This window comes from Sinohyriopsis cumingii, chromosome 11 (genome assembly GCF_028554795.1).
Source record: "Sinohyriopsis cumingii isolate HCF-2022 chromosome 11, ASM2855479v2, whole genome shotgun sequence".
Lineage (NCBI taxonomy): Eukaryota > Metazoa > Mollusca > Bivalvia > Unionida > Unionidae > Sinohyriopsis > Sinohyriopsis cumingii.
The window spans coordinates 22,635,403-22,657,171 of record NC_142971.1 but is presented as its reverse complement, the minus strand read 5'-3'; the positions used below and the strand labels follow the sequence as shown (position 1 = coordinate 22,657,171).

At 32.5% G+C, this 21,769-nt stretch overlaps 1 protein-coding gene across 1 annotated transcript in view; it reads left to right on the top strand.

Moving 5' to 3' along the window:
* The window catches only part of LOC149787762 (uncharacterized), a 47,058-nt gene extending 27,152 nt beyond the window's left edge, over positions 1-19,906 (top strand). Inside the window, exons 10-15 of the mRNA XM_089973952.1 lie at positions 1,976-2,112; positions 5,606-5,855; positions 8,188-8,238; positions 12,704-12,765; positions 14,455-14,538; positions 16,880-19,906. Of these exons, the coding sequence (XP_089830078.1) occupies positions 1,976-2,112; positions 5,606-5,855; positions 8,188-8,238; positions 12,704-12,765; positions 14,455-14,538; positions 16,880-17,296 (1,001 nt within the window). The 3' untranslated portion in view covers positions 17,297-19,906. The remainder of the gene's footprint in view (positions 1-1,975; positions 2,113-5,605; positions 5,856-8,187; positions 8,239-12,703; positions 12,766-14,454; positions 14,539-16,879) is intronic.
* The last annotated feature ends 1,863 nt before the right edge of the window (positions 19,907-21,769 follow it).

The window sequence follows — 21,769 nt, the reverse complement described above, 5'->3', positions numbered from 1 at the left end:
GATCCTTATGGGGGTCAGTGCATATGACCCCAAAACGTATTTATGAACAAACAAAAACTTACAAACAAAAAATAGTCAGTAGACTTGTCAGATATTGTTACCATACATATACACATAAGTGCAAACACATAATCACAGTCATATTGACAGTAAATATAAATGTACACCAAGTTTCTGTCTTTAAAATCCATCGGATGTCATATATAGGCTTAATTAGATTCAGTCTTCATTGCTGTCAATACTTCTGTTGGAGATTTTAAGGTAATGCTGGTGTCATTAGTGTTCATCACTGCACTCACTAGAAACAGAATGGTAATGTTTTTCAAATGAATTCCTGCTGGATTCTCTGATTGAAGTCTAGTTGGAACTGAGTTGTTCTTGAGGGACCATAATGTTAGCATTGTCAGAATTGTTTCCATAGTAGTGTGACCACTTGTCTCTAAATGGTCCCCCTTGCAGCTCAGTGCTTCACAAAGTAATATCTGTCATCCAGTTTTGAAATTTATTTTTGCTGAGCATTGCTTGCTTCACTGATAGCTTATTGCTTCCTGAAAACTTTCAAAAATGAATCGCTCTTGAACACTATTCCAGTGTGTTTTATATATGGAGTAAAATCCAACTTCAAATAAACATTGCAGCTGTTCACCAAATTGCCAATAATCTCTGATACAGGTGGTTTAAACAATCTTATTCAAAGCAGTTATGTGAAATAGCTTTTGTTATTTAACACGCATCTAGAATATCTTTGTTTTACCTGTAACATAAAATGGATTAGATTGTTCCGCTGTATATACTTTACCTATGTAGACTAACATAACGGGTTCCCCACAGCGGTCTTCAAATGACTTAACAAATGACCCTAACTATTGTCACCCAGTTATTAGTGGAATGATTGTTGTTTTATACCTGATCTCTTCACCTTTTAATTGCCTTTATTACAATTTGCTGTATAAACTGCCCCAAGGATAGTTTGACATGAGCTCGAAGCATGACAGTTTCCCATTTATGCATGCTACATATTATGGGCATAAAGTTTTGTGGTTATGTTTAATTTTTATATTTTATTTGTTTTAGAAGATTACTGAAAAATCATGTTTTTAAAAACACAACTGTGTCAGGGGTTTGAAAGTAAAAATTCATGTTTTTGGCATGACCTGCTGTGTTATGGCAGGTATGTAAATACCATGATCATGTATCACTAGCCTTCTGCAAATTTAAAGGCTAATATCTTAGATATAAATAATGCCATGGACAAAAGATATATTTTAACAGTAATATTACTAAGGACAGAACATTACTTCAATATTGAAACGACTAAAAAATGATGTTTTATAGTTTTTCCCATAAAATATTTAACTACTTGTGCTAGAGAAAAATGCATGTTTAAAGCATTGACTTGTCAGATATTTATAAATGGAATAGGTTGATCATAAAAGTTAAAGCAATACTCCATTTAAAATGAAAGCTCAGGTTTATTGAAAATAAATTTCTAGCAAATGTTTTATGTATTTAGTCCCACTAAACACAGTTGTTCAGTAAAATAAGATAAACTTTATATATATATATATATATATATATATATATATATATATATATATATGAGCCATGAATTTAAAGCCCCAATGAATAATGATTCTTAAGCCCAAACAGTAAGACTCCTTCTCCAATCCATGAATATAAGTAGAGATGAGACTGTCATTTTTCACGAAACCATAACAATTGATGTGCATGAAAAGACTTGAATTGATAGTATTGTATTCAATGATATCATTATGATGAGGTAATAGAGGGTGTGTGTGTGTGTGTGTGTGTGTGTGTGTGTTTTGTGTGTTTGGGAAGATATTCAATTGAGATGCTTGACATTTATGTTTGATACAAGGGTGGACTTCATTGCTAGAAGCTATAAGCTGTAGAGTTTTAATCTTATGTCATTTCTAGTCAGTCATCTATATTAATTTAGCTATTTTAATTTCAGCAATGTCAAAATATAGAAAACAGGCTGAAAAAGCCAGGATTGAGAAAGAAGCACAAGATAAAGGGGAGAATTTGGAAATAAATGAAGAAGAGGTTGACTGGTTGTATGGAACAAAGGAGAGGGAAGAGCAAGTTAGGGTAACTGTCAATACATTTACACAGAACTCCACATAAATGGCCTGTTTTGTAGAGATAAATGAACTAAAAATATAATGCAAAGAAAAGGTTGTTAAAATGTCTTTGAAGTATGAAAAATAATTTAATTTTAGCCATGTTTAAAATCATAGTACTTGGTCACTGTGAAAGAGCCATAGAGTCAAACACACCTGGAATTAATCTTGGTCACTAAGCCAATTTGAGAAATTCAAGAAAGGATGATTAACATCTTGATAAATAAATTAGTTTGGTACCATAAGTTCATGTTTTGCAGTGTTCACAAAATATGCCATCAAATTTTAAAAAATGCAATTAAAATTAATTTCAAACAAGGGAGTAAAATACTCATTTTATTATTCTCATCTGGAGCCCTGTAAACATTATTGAGAAACATTAGCCTAAAAAAAAGCCTTCCCCAAAAAGTTTAACTGAGAAAAGATTCCATTCTGTAGCATAATATGTTATGACTCATTAGCTTTTGACCTTTTCACAAGACCTTCATCAGAGGAATGAGTTCTGGACTGGAGTCATGTGATCAACTAAATGTTGACCACATGACAAAACCCTTCTATACAATGACAGAAGCTTGAATTCATAATCATGGTTCAACACTGGTACCCTCTCCGTGATTTCAATAACTTCACTTATTTTCCTCCTCAGGGTATTGTTCTCTCTACTGAGTACTCTCATGTTATCCCAAGAAATAGTATGCCTTGATTCTTTGCAGTGTTCACCAACCAATTATGCTACAGAAAGGTATCCTTTCTTTGTTTCATTGAATGAAGATTACTTTTACAGGTAACAATATTCATTCTAGAATTGAAAAATGTAAGTTTACTTGTTGTTATTTATTCCTGTATAACAAGAGCAGGCAGCATTGACCTGTATCTGTTATTGCATAATGGTTTACAAAGTTCATTTTAACTTCTACTTCAGAGGTAATTTATTAACACATTAACCCCTGGAGGTTTTTGTTGTTTTTGCCTGAAATTCAATAGGAAACACATTTTGAAAGTTATTTCTGAATTCATCCTAATACATCAATTTACAGGTGATATTCCAATAACATAATGCCTAGTTGTGTTAGAAACATAGTTTTTCAATGGCTATTTGGCTCACGCACGAGCAGAATGTTAAAATGTGGAGTTCTTTTTTCTTTCTTTTTTTTGCTTAACAGACCCATTATTTTTGTATCGAGACCACTCTTTATTCCAAATGCCCATCTTATCCTACTTTTTGCAAAGGTTCATCTGTCTGTTTGCAGTTCATACTGGTCTGCCTTAGATCTGAGGCCAAAAAGTCTAAAATCCGGGGAAAAAATCGGGTCCAAAAAATGAGGTTTTTCCCTCTGCATTTTGTAGTGCAACTTGAAATTCTAGATTATTTGGTATCATTGTAGAGCTACATCTCTCTGCCTTTCTATAATACCACCCACTTTAGTGTATCTTACATGACCTTGACACTATGGAGATTGGCAGTAGGCTACTACCTCCTGCCACGTAAACTCGTCACCAGGGGTGTGTTAACAAGGATTTTTTAATTTTTTTACAAATCGTCAAGGAATGGCTAAATTTGTAGTTTATGTGCAATGTCAATGCACAAGTAATTAAATATGCAAGGAATATTCAAATTTGGTGACGTAAACTCGGCACCAGGGGTTAATGTGTTAAGAGTTATAAAATTGCTGAAGATATTTGCCATTATTTTAGCCACCACACTGGTGGCCTAAGTGGTTAGATCATCTGACTTGGATGTGGGAGGTTGTGGGTTTGAACTCCAGCAAATTCATTGAAAATGCTTATAAAAATGGTACTAGCAGTTACCTCGCTTGGCACTAAGCACTATGAGGTTAGTGTTAGGAATGGTTGGCCAGGTGTCAGGATAATATGACTGGGTGGGACAGGATGCTACATGTCTGCAGCATGATGACCCAGTGCTAGACATCACTATAAACTGCCACACTGCAGACAGTGTAGTAGTATGTCTAAAATTGCTAAAGCCACATTAAAAATATATAAAAAAAACCACACACACGCATTATTTTAGGCTATTCAGTTCAGCAGTATAATAATAATAAATAATAATAATGAGGACTTTGTATAGCATCTAATCTTTAGAAGCTGTAAGCACTTTACAACGTCAGACAACACCTATAACATATTTTAAAAAAACATATATAATGATATTATTACAGTAAACAAACATCATGAAATTAGAAAACATAAAAACATACCATAAATATTTAACATAGGGAACATTATTAGGTCTTTAAGTTTGTTCTTGCAGTCTACATATTACAATTTTAGCAGTTTCTTTTCTTAATACATTAGAGAAATGATATGCAGTTATAGGCTTCTTTTGTGTACAATACATTGTTTTATTTTACTATGAAATATGCAAAATGAAGGCCAATATCTATTTTCACAGTTAGAATGAAAACAGTATACAGGTTGATCTCAAAAACTGAAAATTCCAGGATCTAGTTATCTGAAAGACAAAGAAATTCCAGCATAGAATTATCTGCAAGACAAAGATACTTGGTTATGTTCCATGGACCTTTTGATTCACAAATGAAATTCATGCTTTTACTTTTAAATTTATGCAAGTGAAAAATGTCCATGATATGCGGCAAAAAAAGTAGTCCAGGAATTCCAAAGATCACACGAGCATGAATATTTGTCAGTGCTTGTGAAACCTAATGATTGTTTCAGTTAAATAATATATTAGGGAAATAAATGCCCATGATTATTTTATTAATTTTTTACTTTGACCTAAGAATATCTACCTGAGATCACAATGTGTTGTTTTGCAGAAACAATATTACTGTGGAGAAACCAATACATTGTATGTGTTAGTGCTGAGCACAGATGACCTCTTTAGCTGGTCAGAATTTAGAAGTTGTTTAATGAAAGTAATAAAGTACTTGTTGGCATAAGAATACACTATTAAGTAAATTTTCCAACCTTGCCAAAGACTTTATGAATGAATATTACACACTGTTTCTAAGGAATCAAAGTGTCCTGTGTACCAATTACACACATATACGTCTTGCTGTAAGTATGAAATGGGTTTCTAAAACATTGTTAATGGCATGTGATTAAATATGTTATTCTATCAACTAGTTATCAAAGTCACCTGTAATTCTGGCAAGTGAGTCTAGGTTTGTAGTGACCATATAAGTAACAGCATTTTAGCAATCTTTTACATGTGATATTTTGTCGTGTTACCCTATAGGGTCAACCTTTCATAGAATTCATTACTGCAATATCCTGAAGTCTACATCGACCTAAACAAAACTTCATGACTCAAATAAAAATCATAGAATTATATTTTTGCCATCTTATATGAATTTGAAACGTCAATAATCCTTAATATGAATAAACTCATACCACAATTTTCTGTTCTTTAACAATTTATACTCATAATATTAGTGTGCAAGAAGTCTTCTGCATGGTTTTTCTTTTCTTTTTTCCAGAGGGAAGCAGAAGAAGAGGAGGGTACTAGATTAACAATCCAAGAAGTTAATAATAAAGTGGAGGAAAGAGGAACCAGATTAAAAATCCAGGATGTGAGTGCAGATGAGGAGGAAAAAGGAACCAAACTAATTATTCAGGAAGTGAAATCAATGGACCAGTACACAAAGGCAAAAGAAGATTTGGAAGAGATTCCAGTCATCAAGCCAAAGAGGCAGCAGTCAGAATCTGAGGGCATATTTTCAAGTTCCTGTAAGCTATTACATTTTCAGCTTTGGATGTAAATGCATAATACAAAAGCATCCTTGATAAAAGTTGGTTACTGTGAGCAGCTTTTCATACTCAGTTAGGTTTTTTATGCAGATTGTTATTTTCTACACAGCTGTACCTAATGTGTATAAGGCATTCTTATGCATTACTACATTCATAAGGAAGTCACTGTGACCTGTTTTTTATGCTTCATTGACAATAGCTGATCTCTGAACAGTACGACCTCACTATAACATGATTTTCAGGGTCCACAGAACCCAACTGTGTTATAAACTGAGCCATTTTAAAAGGAACCAAGTCAGTTATCTGACGAAAATGATGCATGTTCCAAAAAATGTTGTTCATGGGGGGTTGGGGGTTAATAAAAACACTAAAATATATGGTCCTTCATTGGGACAGTTACCATCTTAATCAAGAAATACACATGTAATGAAAACAGATTGCATATATAATATTTGACTTTATTCAGAGAGCCAGGCATTGGTACATATACATGTATGCTGTTTCTATATACCTGTTTAATGTATAGCTCGAAGAGTATCAACACCATATACTCACCTGACAATCTAGTCACACGTGGATCCACAACATATTTAATTCCATAGAAAATATGCACAGATTTAAAATATTGAATAAGTTTGCCACAGATCATTATGTGTCTGAATTCAACGGAAAAAGTAGCAAAATTACATAATGACAGATGAAGCACATTTACGGTTCAGTACATCCAGTAATGAAGTGTCCGTATAAATTTCATACTACTACAATTTTCTTATCAGCAAGTTGAAATACATTATTGTTTTTTGTTTTTTTTTTAAACTGAGTTTTTGCTGCTTTCTGTTACTGTCATGTTTGCTCTTGACAAAGTCAATCATATTCCTCAACTGATGAATTTTAACACCAGACTTAATCCTTTCCAGGGCTTCATTTTTGTCTTTAGCGGTAAAAGCTTTACGTTCCTGTGTCCCATTATCCATTGTAAATGTCTAGTAATTAACACTTTTACACCTGTTCATTTTAATGACTACAACAATAATAATTATCAAGCAGCAATTGGGTCAGTTTTTCTAGGGAATGGACGTCATTTTTCACTGGTCAACTGACTACATCTAAAAACACTGCTTAGCCATGTGCACATGTTGGCAGCTTTCAGTTTTTTAATATTTATAATAAATGGTTGCACTATAAATTGAAGTTTTGGCTCTGCAGTTGACTTTGATGAGTAGCAATGTACTTAAATTAATTGAGTTATAAATTCAGTTGAGAATATTTTATCAACCACCCCATTGTTTGGTGCTTGGTTGTGTAGGCAGTTTAAAGAACAAACATGTAGGATATTGTTTGAGCAATGATTGTTTACAGAATACATGTACATTGAAGTCAAACAAACAAGACTTAATGGCTTTATTGTCAATGGATCAGTAATAATAAGATTTATACTTATGAGCTGACATCTTTCAACAATAAACTTAAGATCAAAGTTTTCAAAATTCCCAACAGTTGGTTCAGATACTTGTATTTCCATTGTTTATTTTAGCACAAAACTTCAAGCAATAGATGAAATTTAAAAATTTCAGGCATTAAACCATGTTCATTTTATATTTGAACTCATACAAGATGTCTTCCCCAAAATGATAAAACTTTTTACATTTTACTTTTCGTACTTTTAAAAAGAATGTTTTTTTTCCTGTATGAGAAAAATATTTTTATATGGAATTTTCAAGAGTCACACCATGATCATCTTATATTCAAATTTATTCACAATCTATTCCTCAAAATGATAATAAACAATTTGCGCATTATTTTTCATACTTTTAAGAAACTGTTATATCCAAATTGGTGTTTTAATGGAGCATGCTATAGCAGGGTCACACTGTATTTTGACCCATGTTTCCAAACCCATTCTTGTCCTGTCATGGTCCTTATTATGGTCATGAGAAAAATATAACTGTGTTATATCCAAATTGGTGTTATAATGAAGCATGCTATAGTAGGGTCACACTGTATTTTGACCCATGGTTCCACACCCATTCTTGTCCTGTCATGGTCCTTATTATGGTCATGCGATGAATGTAACTGTGTTATATCCAAATTGGTGTTATAATGGAGCATGCTATAGCAGGGTCACACTGTATTTTGACCAATTCTTGTCCTGTCATGGTCCTTATTATGGTCATGAGAAAAATATTTGTTTCTTATTTGTGTTTTAGAACTGGTAATTTTGGCATAGATAAAAATGTTACTTTAGTATATATTTTGAGAGCAGAATAATTGTGTTTATAATATTTTCAATTCTCTTTACATTTCATTGCAGTCCAAAGGAAAACCTCAGAAGAGAAGAAAGTTTTTATTACAGAAATGACAGGTATGTTACCGTGGTAACAGTATTAGCCAAATGTACATTCTATTCAATTTCTTGATATCAGATTAAAAAATGCTGCAACTTTACACGTATTAACAGTTTTGTTTTGTTTAGTGCTTGTAAACATTTACAAAGTTGGTGACATGTAAATAAACTTGCATGTGGTTCATTTGATATTAGCTGATATGCATATCCATGGAGTCTGTCCAGTTGTTTTCTCAATTTTTCCATAATATACATACAGTACATGTAACAGTATAAACCAATATCATCATAATTCTAAAGATGCTCGTCTTAAAGTATATTCAACAAAAACCATGTCTTACAAAACTAAATCTAATCACCATAAGATGTGAAAGACATACAGTGTACACATGTGGCAAATTTGGTAAACATTGTAGCCTTATAAAAGTTAGATATAGATTGATACATTAATGCTGGATTTTATTCATTTAGACTGAACAGTCACAGTAGGTTTTACAGTACTTAATATTACATGGATATCTCATATATTTACCAAGTAAACTACATGTGTAATGTTAGTATTACAGTATTTAATCTTACATGGAAATTTCATTTAATCTCCAAGTAAGCTACATGTATAATATAATCATTACTTAATATTTCATAGAAATCTAATTTATTCATCAAGTAGACTCCATGTACAATATAATCATTACTTAATATTTCATAGAAATCTAATTTATTCACGAAGTAGACTCCATGTATAATATAATCATTACTTAATATTTCATAGAAATCTAATTTATTCACCAAGTAGACTCCATGTATAATATAATCATTACTTAATATTTCATAGAAATCTAATTTATTCACCAAGTAGACTCCATGTACAATATAATCATTACTTAATATTTCATAGAAATCTAATTTATTCACCAAGTAGACTCCATGTACAATATAATCATTACTTAATATTTCATAGAAATCTCATTTATTCACCAAGTAGACTCCATGTACAATGTAATCATTACTTAATATTTCATAGAAATCTAATTTATTCACCAAGTAGACTCCATGTATAATATAATAATTACTTGATATTTCATAGAAATCTAATTTATTCACCAAGTAGACTCCATGTACAATATAATCATTACTTAATATTTCATAGAAATCTAATTTATTCACCAAGTAGACTCCATGTATAATATAATCATTACTTAATATTTCATAGAAATCTAATTTATTCACCAAGTAGACTCCATGTATAATATAATCATTACTTAATATTTCATAGAAATCTAATTTATTTACCAAATAGACTCCATGTACAATATAATCATTACTTAATATTTCATAGAAATCTCATTTATTCACCAAGTAGACTCCATGTACAATATAATCATTACTTAATATTTCATAGAAATCTCATTTATTCACCAAGTAGACTCCATGTACAATATAATCATTACTTAATATTTCATAGAAATATATATTCACCAAGTAGACTTCATGTTTAATTTAAGTATTACTTTGTATTATGTGCTCATTTTTATCTCTGTTAACCTTTCATTGTCAGAATCATTCAGTATTTTGCAATACTGAACACCTTAATACAGCAGGATGTGCATATAAAAATAGTTTTATGATTTAGTAACTACTTTGCAAACAAAACATGTACACTCATGTAGTAGATGCTTTAGGTTGTAGTTTATTAGATTTGTTTGTGGATGAACTAAAGAAGCTGTTTCATCTATTTGAAAGTAGAGATGATAAAATGAAAGATGTGGACAAGTTGACTGAGTCACAAATGAAACTTGCAAAAAAGCAAACAAATGAACATAATATTCGCAATGTCCACATCAAACATAAGAGATGTAGTGTTTAAAATACCGTTCTAATTTTCTAATTATTTAAACAGTTATTTAGGAGAAACATTAGTAACTTTTCATAAATGGAATGGTTCAGACTAAGAACGGTGCTCTCTGAGGTGTATAAAAATAGAATAGAAAAGCATATTGATAAGGTTGTTGGTTGGATTAACATGGTTTTCGTATGGGTGTACATGTACCACAGGTTTGTGGCTGCACTGCAGCCTGATAATTGATCCTGGGGGAAGGAATAAGTGCTTCATCCCCCAGGCGTTTATGTGCACACAGTGCACTGTTAATTTACCTCAGCCATGAGTCCAATAGGACCCTAACGGTCTGAATGTATGGCTTACATGAGTGATATTGGACCCACGCACTCGTGTATATTAAAGAAATTCTATTTACCAATCAGTGCGGTGTCAACCAATGCAGTATGCAGCATCAGTCGTGATTGGTCAGCGACTATGATGTCACACTGGGACACCTAATTCTGGCAGGTGGAAATTATTCCTATCACCGCCTGTTCAACAATGAAACCAATCGGTGGGGTGTCTACCACAATTGGTCAGTGACTATGACGTCACATTGGGGCACCTATTTTTTTAGCAAGTGGAAATCGTTCCACATCTCTGCTGATATATACGTAATTTATGTGCAGTGTCAATGCACAAGTGATTAATTATGCAAGGAATATTCAAATTTTGTGAAGTCATTAAAATGCACCCATTAACACATTAACCCCTGGAGGTTTTTGCCATTTTCGCCTGAAATTCGAGTAGGAAACACATTTTGAAAGCTATTTCTGAATGCATCGGAAAAAACCAAATCCCTGGTGATCTTTCAATAACATACTGCCTAGTTGTGTTAGAAACATTGTTTTTCATTGGCTATTTGGCTCATGCATGAGCAGAACGGTAAAAGTTGGATTATTTTTAATTTTTTTTGCTATACAGATCCATTATTTTTGTATCGAGACCACTCTTTATTCGAAATGCCCAGCTTATCCTATTTTTTGCAAAGGTTCATCTGTCTGTTCACAGTTCATACCAGTTTGCCTTAGATCTGAGACCAGAAAGTCTAAAATCGGGACACAAAATCGGATTCCGACCACGGGCCAATTTAGGATAGAAAGAAATCGATTCCAAAAGTTGAGGTTTTTCCCTCTGTATTTTGTAGTGCAACTAGACATTTCAGATTATTTGGTATCATTGTAGAGCTACCTCTGTCTACCTTTCTATAATACCACCCACTTTAGTGTATCATGCATGATCTTGATGCTACAGAGCTTGGCAGTAGGCTACTACCTCTTGCCATGTTAATTTGTCACTAGGGGTTAATGTGTTAACATATTAATAAATTCCTCTCATTTCTCATTGTTATGTAGTTTTTTTCAAACAGGACATAACGTGTTCATCTTCTCTGATGTGAACAGTTTCATACTGTGCAAAATAATGTATTATGATAACTGAGGTACATATTGTAAAACTAAAGAATAAGTTATTGGATAAATTTTCCCATTTTTTTTATTTTTCTTTGGAAAAGAAATTTTGTTTTATTTTTCATCTTAAATCAGAGTATTTGCTACTTCTCTGCAACTATACAGTAATCAATGCTTCACTGACTCAGCCTCGTTTGTCAAGGTAATCGGCACCAGCAAAAGCTTTGATGCACTAAATATATGAATAATCACTAATGTTGATACATCTTTGTGACTATACAGTGTTAAATGCTTCATTGTGTCAGCATAAATTGTCAGAGCAATGAGTGCCAACTAAATCCTTTATGTACTTAGCATAAGTACAATGTATTGTCTAGGAAAACTTCAACTAATTTACTTTTTTCTTTGAAAAATAAACTTGTTTCTTTATTTAATTTGTTATCTTAAATTACATTCTTTTTGACTTGTCTACAGTGATCAGATTTCTACATTGACTCAGCATAGTGTTTTCAGAGATAATCTGCACAAGCTAATGTTCCGATATACCTAGCATAATTGCAATGTATTATCTGGGTAAATTCTTGCTTGGATGTTGAGATATACTGCAGAGGTATCATGCTAGTCCAAATAAGTATTCATACTATATACCTTGACAGTCACACAGCATCTAATGTTTGATCTTGAATAGTCACAATATCAACATGGACCATGAAAGAAACACCTATATTGACAGAGACAATCTAAAAACTACATAATCACATACAAGTATTAAGCACTGGGAGAAAAAAAACAGAAAAATAATCAAGCACTGTTATTTTGCAAATAAATGAATTATATCAAAATGATATTCAATGAACTATCAAAAATGGTGTAATCTTATTTGGTGACAAAAATGGACTAAAATCAAGATTTTGAGAAGTAGGAAATCACATGCAAGTCAGAACTAAATTTTTCACCTCTTGCTTGGTCAAAAATTTGGGTGTGTGTTATATATTAGTACACATTGCACACATCAAAAAAATGGTATAACACCTGGATTTAAATTCCTTCAATAGATGGCTGTTTTAAAATGGGATCTTATCTTACTCCATCCATCTCTATACAAGATTTTAGATTTCATAATTATACCAAACTCTTATACATATCTGTGCCAATAATTTTTTCACCATACAATATTTTTTTTTTATCAATTCAGATGAGCAGTCAATAGAAACTATTCAGTTGAAACCTAGGAAGAATGGTGATGATGACCTTGAGGTAAACAATTTTTCTGATTTAAACAATCTAGTAACTGCAACTCCATTCCGATTCAGTCATTTATTTTGTGACTATATTTTGTGATCGTATGTTTTATCCATACAGTTTGTGAATATACAATTTGTGACCATATGCTTTTTGACAATACATTTGTGATCATTTGTTTTGTGATTGTTGTTATGTATATTTATTCTGCATAGTTTGTTTGCTATTCTTTCTTTTTTTTAAATTTTGTTACATGCTGTTGTAATTTAACATTGTATGTTGGACTTGGGACCATGTCCAAAATTGAGTTCATATCTGCGTGACCTGAATTGACTTGTTTTTTGTAAAGAACTAATACATAGCTAAATTATTCTCTATGCATATGGGTTTAATATCAGAATCATTATTAAAAGAGGTAAATATATTTATCTGGGCCTGGGTCTAGGTTTTGGAATTTCCTTAGTGTACTCAACATAGTCCAGGCTCTATATTAATTTTAGCAATAGGATTCTAATAATAGCTAACATTTTTTATTTTGTAAACATCTTGATCATTCTAGAAGGTTATTTTCAATTTGATAATAGTTTATTTTTTGAAAATGCTGATTGTGACCTGAGGTCAAGTAGAGAACTATATAATGTTCCTATTGAAAGGATTTTTCAGTTGTGCTTTAAGATCTAGCACTTTCAAGTTGTATTACTTGTTGTGTCCAGTTGAGCAGGAATTTATTTCCTCAAATTATTGGATCTAGTGATTATTTTCTCTGGAAATACAAAAGTGCTCTGATAAAATTCTTGGTCAGAGACATTCACTGGAATTTATAGTGAATTCAAACCTGGAATTATATTACTGTGATTCAACAAAAGACTGTTGGCAAATCAGCAATGTACAAGCTATCACAGACCCATCATCACCTTCAGTTTTGGATTTAATTTAGACTTCTGCTGAATTCTATTCAGGACTTTAAATTATTGAGACTTGTGTCTGTAATTTTAGAATTATTTAGGGATTTAGTTCACAATATCACAAGTTCTTTTTCCTCATTTTTTACTTTGTATTCATGGGAAATAAATTATTTGTTGAATTTTACAAAGCTTGTTGCTTTTCACTCTATTCTGTTGCTTATTTTAAGAGCATAGACTCATAACACTATACTTTCTTGTGACCATACATTTTGTGACTAGAATCTTGTGACCGTATATTTTTGTGACTATACATTTTTGTGACTTTGTGGGAGACTTGGGTGGCTGAGTGGTTTAAAGTGCTCACATTGACCCGATCCAAATCAAACTAAGAAGACAAAGACAGTGTATGGACACCATGAATACACAGTACAGATGTAATAGATCTGATGCAAACCGAACTAAGAAGACAAAAACTGTGCGCAGACACCATGAATACACAATACAGATGTAATAGACCTGATACAAATCAAACCATGAAGATAAAATCTATGCTTAAACAACATGAATACATTATACTGGTGCACAATTAGATCTTAAACTACTGTATTGATGATCATTTTTAATTTAGTTTTTATTGCTAAAATTGTGTAGGGTTGTACAAATAATCAAATAGGTAATAAATACTATTTCTTATTGTTATCTCAGTCTTAAGTTAAAATATTTACAAAATGATGATGCAAAAGTGTGAGGGAGGCAAACTATTAACTTACCATTGACTGTGATACTGTTTATATTCCAGGATTTACCAGACCTAGAAGATGTTGATGTCACTGATCACCTACTGATACAAGAAGCCCAGACAAGGAAAATACAGGAAATCCAGGTACTTCCTGTTCTTTACATCAAAACCCTGATCATCTACATACTTGAGTGTCAATCATGTTAAATTACTGAAATTATTATTATTTTTTATTATTATTATTATTATTATTATTATTATTATACCTCAGTTTTTGAAATCCATTGGTTAAAATTTAGACATGCCACAAATTAACATGATACATTTTCAAATAACAACTTCTGGAGTTTGTTGCATCACGGGACTACCACGTTGACATGTGCTCTCTGCTTGATAAATCAGGCTGGCCAGTTTTCTGTTTTTTACAAAAATTATCTGACTTTCATTTAATATAATTGAATTTCTCTACAACAACATTAAATTGGAGGTTGTTGTTGATATAACATGACTAATGGACTTCTGATGTCATCATATGAAGTTCGTGAAGTGACTAGTAATGCAAATGGCGAGTACCGGGTCAGGTTTCATCAATGCCATAGTTTGGTCTAGACTGTCGGAGAATAAAGACATAATGAGAAAATAAATCATTTTTGTATAGATTTCATGCAGGTATAAGTTGATATAACATAAGTTTAAATTTTCAAGGCCCGCTGGTAAGTGACTACCATTTGATGCTAACACACCGCAGCGGCAAATTCCAAATTTTTTATATGCAATTGTAGCTACCCCACAGCCCCACCTAAATGTCCAAATATTAAAAATGGGGTGGGAATATTCAGAGGAAACCCGGATTAGAAAACAGACTGTTATTCGTTTTATTTCAAATTTGTAGTCCAAATTGTTGAATCTCAGAGGTGAAATGAGAAATTGTCTTCCCTTGTATTATGTATTAAAAACTATTCGAGCCCCTGTATCAATGCTGGTTTGGGGACTGGTTTAACGAATTACAAGAAAACAAGTAGATTTTCAAAAAATCCAGTCCTTGTTTATACAACAGTATATACTTTTGAAGATTTTTGTCAGAATTTAAATTAACCCTTTTGAAAATGTTTTCTAAATGATGGATTTTTAACCAGATCTTCTTAAGGAGATTAGGTTGTTTGATAAATCTTGCTTGGGATTTTACTGGCACAGATAAATTCAGGGTTAAACTCTCTTTGTTACAAGACAAGATTCTAATTATTTGTGTTTATTGTTTTTTTATACTGTAATAGGAAATATTTACTTTCTATAAGATGTATATATATATATATATATATATACACAAAATTAAAGGTTAGAAAGGAAACAAAACTAATGTATGTTCATTATGTTGTTCCCACTTAGCAACATAATGCATGTCAGCAAAATAAAGTTATAATTTTTATTTTGTGCATTGAAATGACTTTACATGCCAATTTAAAGGCATATAATCAAACTTATTTTGTGTGATACATTTTGTGGTTTTGTACATGATCATCTTTTCTGGCTTAGAGTCTTGAAAGAGAACCATCTTTAGATTTAGAAAATGCATGTTGTAAAATCTAAAATGTTCTTTAATTCTATTCAGTAATGTTCATATGTGAACCTTGAAAAAATTAATTTTCGTCATGGAAAAACCCTGGAAATGACCTGAAAATTTATCTTTAGAAAACGTGGGAACTATGACAGTCAGAATTTAATAAGAACGCAAGAGAATAAGAGAGATTTACTTCAAGCCATACTAAATTAATCAGCATACAGGTATAGAATGAGAACTGAAGAACATTCTAAATTATTTAGTCAAAAGTGTACAAAACAAAAACTTTGTTTTCCTTCATTAATTGCATTAAACCAGCAAAATGTGATTTTAAAGTACCAATTATGAATGATGTGGTAGTTACCACACTTTTTGTTACCTAGTGCCTTTGTTGTTACATCTTTCGTATTAAATAACAACAATTATTTATCTGGCTTTGGTACATCAGGGTATAAAAACATTATAATTAAACAAATGTTCTCAGGCAGACAACCCAAATCAAACACTATTACCAATTAAACATTGCAACAAAAGAAATGTTTTATCAAAGCTGTTGGAATATATTAGTAATTAGGAATTTGAAAGGGGAAATGAAACTCAAACAATCTAACAACAAATAAACCAAACAGTTTATAAAAGAACATAATAAATCATCTTTCTTGTATATATAGAATTGGTTTATGTGTTGAAGTAATTTGTATTTAGGCTCTGTAAATACATTTAAGTGACTCAGTTTTATGTAGGTTTCCAGATTAAAAAGTGGGCTTACCAGTGAATATTTATGGTCACCCGAGTCACATTGTCTACAGTTTTTCCTTTTCAAACAGATATGTACAGTTTATTTATTATCAGGGTAAAGGTTCTTGTTGTCACTGTATAGCATTGTAGAGAAAAACTTTAAAATAAAACGTATGTTCTCTTTCATAGACTCCAACCTACAAACCAAAGATTGAGGTTCTAGACGATTCAGATAGTGATTCTGATGAAGAGGAAAATGCTGAGTCAGACACTACATCAAGGTCACCGTTGATACAAGAAATACCTGACAAATCTGTTGCAAATATGGATCAACAGACTCAGTCTCTGTTTGAACAAACTGGAAAAGCAGAGGATGTTTCTGAAAGCTCATCAAGTCCAGTTCAGTTTAAGGAATGTGCAAATCTTTTAGCAGGGATTGAAAAACTTTGTGAATCCAATTCTTCCAGAACTGGGGTCGTGGACTGTACTGAAGAGGAGGAGAAATCGTCTAATTTGACGGGAGAAGACAAGATGCAGGAAGAAAATTTAGCATCAGCAGTTAATAAATCAAGTATTTCGGATGAATGGGATGAGGAACTTGATTGATTATGGAAATGTTGAGATTCAAAAAGGTGAATCAACCATTGTTTAAAATTCAAGATGTCATAGCAGAACAAAATCCTTGCAAATGGTCAGCAAAGATATTATGATAAACAGTAAATATTAGTGTAAGCAGACCATACCAGTGTCCTCGAACCAAGACCAAAGATAGCTAATGAGTAGCATTGTTGCAAAGGTGATCATGACTTGCACACCTGGAGGTGCCAATTTACCTGTTTTACATTTGAAATGAACTTGCAGTGTGTGTTTATGTATATTATTTTATCAGTGTGGATCTATAGATATCAGTGATAGATATACATCGTCTTGCTGATACGGGGCTAAATAAGGTGCTGCTGATAGTTTGTTCCTTCAATAAACTTAATAAAAAATCAAAGCTAGAATTGCAGTTGTACCATTGGTAGAAAAAGATGTTTGATACAGGAAACAAAATGATTGATACCTAACACCTAGAATTTAACATTTTGCAATGCATTGCAAATTACAATCTATTCAAATAAAAAAATTGAGAGATCATAACAATAATATTAAATTGTTTAAACATTTTTGCCTTGAGGAAATAAAAATGTTTTGGAATATATGCCATAAATCTGAGACTGCTTTTTACTGTGTGAACAAAATAATGGCTTCAAAGCCATGTTATATAAATGCAAGGTAGTACAGTAGAACCTCTCTTCAAAGACCACCCCTTCTGCCAAAAAAGTATGGTCTCTCAAGACAAGTGGTCTCTCATAACAGGTCATATGACTATGCAATTAAAAAAAATGTGCACTGAAAATATAGTCTTTCAAGACAGGTTTTACTGTATATTGTAATAAAAAAGCCAAAATATAATTTCAAACATGTTGTGACTTCATATTTCATTTAAAAGTTGTCCATGAGGTCCAAGCTCCAACAATATCACCTACAGAAGAATTTTAGTTTAACTATTGTAATAAAGTGTACTGAAAAGGAGACCAAGTGTAGTTATCAATAGCATGCAAATGTCCATTAGTCTCTGGAAATAATCTGCACAGGAATGGAAACTTTGAATAAAAAAATCTGTAGAAAATACTGTATATACTCACTTATAAGTCAAATTTAACTGCAGACTACAAAGATCCTGATCTGCCATAGCATAATGCGCATGAAGATAAGGGTCTGTGTTGTTTATTCAACTGATTACTCCTAACAAACTGCACAGACCCAGATCTGCTGGTGTATTATGTGCTGGCAGATATGGCACTGTGCAGTTTGTAGTTGATCTCTTCTTATAAGCATGTACATATGATACATTTAAAATCAAGAGCTATTTAAATCAAGTAGATCTAATGGGCACTGATATGGGGTCATATTCTGTTTACCTTCTTGATTCACCCATCAAATTATTGCCTTCATGAGAAATGTCATTCAGAACATATCATTACAAATGATAGTTCTCCCTAGCATGAAATGGATCTCTGTCTTAACTCTGTCTTAAAGACTGCTATAAAATAAGCAAACTGGGAATTCCAACGGTTGCCAGAAAACAAACATTTATTGGAGCCATTGAAAGGATCATCTCAGTTTTAACAGTCTATTTATTGTGACATGTACTGCCATTGATGACAAGTCTGGGTGGAAACTTTGTATATAAACATGATCCTGTTAATACATGAGTATTATTTCATAACATAAAATTTGACTTGGATAACCTAACTCAGTGCTGTCCAACCCATGGCCCACAGGCTGCATGTGGCCCATGGGCTAATTTTAAATGGCCCGCCAGAGCTCAAGCAGCTATATAGTTGTTGCTTTTCAGTTTTCTGCTGCAGCCCTCGGCTTCAAGAAAAACAATTTTCAGTGGTCCATGCTGTCAAAAAGGTTGGACAGCACTGACCTAATTTGTCACAGAAACGATACACACCTATTCATATTGTTCTAACTCTGAAAATCTAAGACATCAATATTTAACTTCAAATAGGCATGAAGTGATCTTGGCACTTAACTACAAACATGGTGATAATTACCCTAAATATGTAATTGAGCCAAATTACTTAGACTGGTTCAGAAATTTAGATGCAGAATCCCATTGAATTTCAGTTATGTGTATGAATACTGAACCAGCTACATCCAGAATGAGGTTACACAGGGGAAATATGCCACTGAATAAAACTAACAGTAAGACTCCAAGAACTTGTGGAACTTGCAGGTTGAATGCAGCTACTTTTACAGTTCCTTTTACTTTGTACAGTATTATAATCATTGTCAGAAAGATATTCATGTGGACCATTTATTTTTCTCACAATATTTTCATAAGATTTATGACCAATTTTTGACTTTTGAACCATCTGTATTATGGGAAATGGGTGAGGTGCAGGAGAGATGGGGTTTTAGCAAGCAAATTCCTCACCATTCCTTTACTTATCATGTCATGGTATCTTAAATTGCAGAGTCCATCCTTGCATATGTTTAATAAGTGTTACCTTGAGTTTGATTTCAGTTGTTGAAATAATCTGTTCCCGCTTACTTACTTGCATTCTGTGTTCTGTTCTTAAATATGTATATATTTTCCTTAGTATGCTGAAAGGTAATACTGTATTTGGATTTGAATAAATTTTCCCTAAATTTCACAAATTGTCAGTTTATCTTAAAATACTTGTGATAAATAAAGTCATAATATACAATCTACAAATAAAAACAGTTGTAGAAAAATGTTGTGATCTTAACAAGGAATGCTTGTAGAATAAACTGATAAATGCACAAACTTATATATTTAATGATCATGTTCACTGCACCAATTTAAGACAAGGATGTGTGTGATTTGAATTTTTAACGTAGCTTTAACAATTTTTCAATCATATCACTATGATGTCTGCAGTGTGGCAGTTTACAGTGATGTCTAGCACTGGGGCATCATGCCACAGACATGTAGCATGATGTCCCACCCAGTCACATTATCCTGACACCAGGCTGACCAGTCCTAAAACTAACCCCTTAATGCTGAGCGCCAAGCGAGGCAGCTGTTAGTACCACTTTTGTAAGTCTTTGGTATGACTCGACCGGGGATTGAACCCATGACCTCCTGCATCCAAGGTGGACACTCTAACCACTAGGCCACTGGATTAAGACAAGGAAGTTAAATTAAAATATTGTGTCTGTCAAACTGCACAATTGTAAGTGAGAGTTCAGTTCATTTAAACTTATTTATCACATTAACATGGTTTATAATCTATGTTAATATGTTTCCCCAGCTGCATAATGAGGTCAGTTTATTGAAGCTTATTTATCAAATCAGCATGGTTTATAATCTGTGTTATATAATAATGTTTCTCAAGGCATTGTGACGGGTGAATTCATTTAACTTTGGGTTATCAAGTTAACATATTGTTATACCTAACTCAGCAAACCAAAATAGTAGGCACAATTAAAAACTACATTCCTTTTCCAATAGTAATACTAATAATGATAATGGAAAAACATGAAACAAAGTCAGAAAAACATGAGGTAGTTCATTAAGTTGTAATACCTTAATGGTATTGTGAATGGAGTTTTGCATCACACTGTCCAATTTGTAAAGATTATTTGATGATTAAATATTGAGATGTGAGTTGATGTTTGAATTACGAGACTTTGGCATATTTGGTTTCGTCATTTTTATCTGTCACTAAAAACATGTACGACGTGTGAATTACTTCTTCCATTCCTGAATGTATGCCACCCACCCACCATTGTTTAGATGGCCATCTGCATCTCTTATAAATGTGTACCATGTATTTTATACTAAATGTGAGTATAAAACCTTGCTCTGGTTCTCGTAATGTCATGCTGTTGTCATGAGTATTAATGAATTCGTCAAGGAATTCATTTAATACATCAACAGTTCTACAAGCCCTGGGATATCAACATTAAGTGGAAAGAAGTTCGCATAATAGCAGTTATTGTGCCATATTCATTTTCATGTTGGACCATGCGTGTGTCGTGCTGGAATTTCACATGAATAGTTTAGGAAATGAACTATCTTACCTTCCATGAATTTTGGAATATCAAAGCCAGAAATATGATGTTAACCCATAAATTAGTGACTTCAGCCATCCGGTGGAGTTTATTACCAAAAGAGCGGTAATGCAGGATAGTGATGGAATCAACGTGCCCAGCCAAAGAATCACATTTCTCTTGTCAGACGTTTGTTGAACAATAAGTTAGAACTAATGTTACTGTTCATTATTGTAAGTTCTTGGTTATGTAGAACTTGTTATTTTACTTTAATGTGCGAAATAGTATGCATTTAATAGGGACTATTTCTAACCGTATTACGACTCTGTTGTACTCTCGCTTGATTCACATCAAAATTATCCTGCCCATTTCGTTTAGTTCTACTTAATCATAGGTATGAATATATAAAAAAGATTAAAAGCAAAAACACACACATAGAGAGGACAACTTAATTCTGTCTAAATTTTGTGTGCAGAGGGATTTTCCCATGCAGTTTGAACAGTT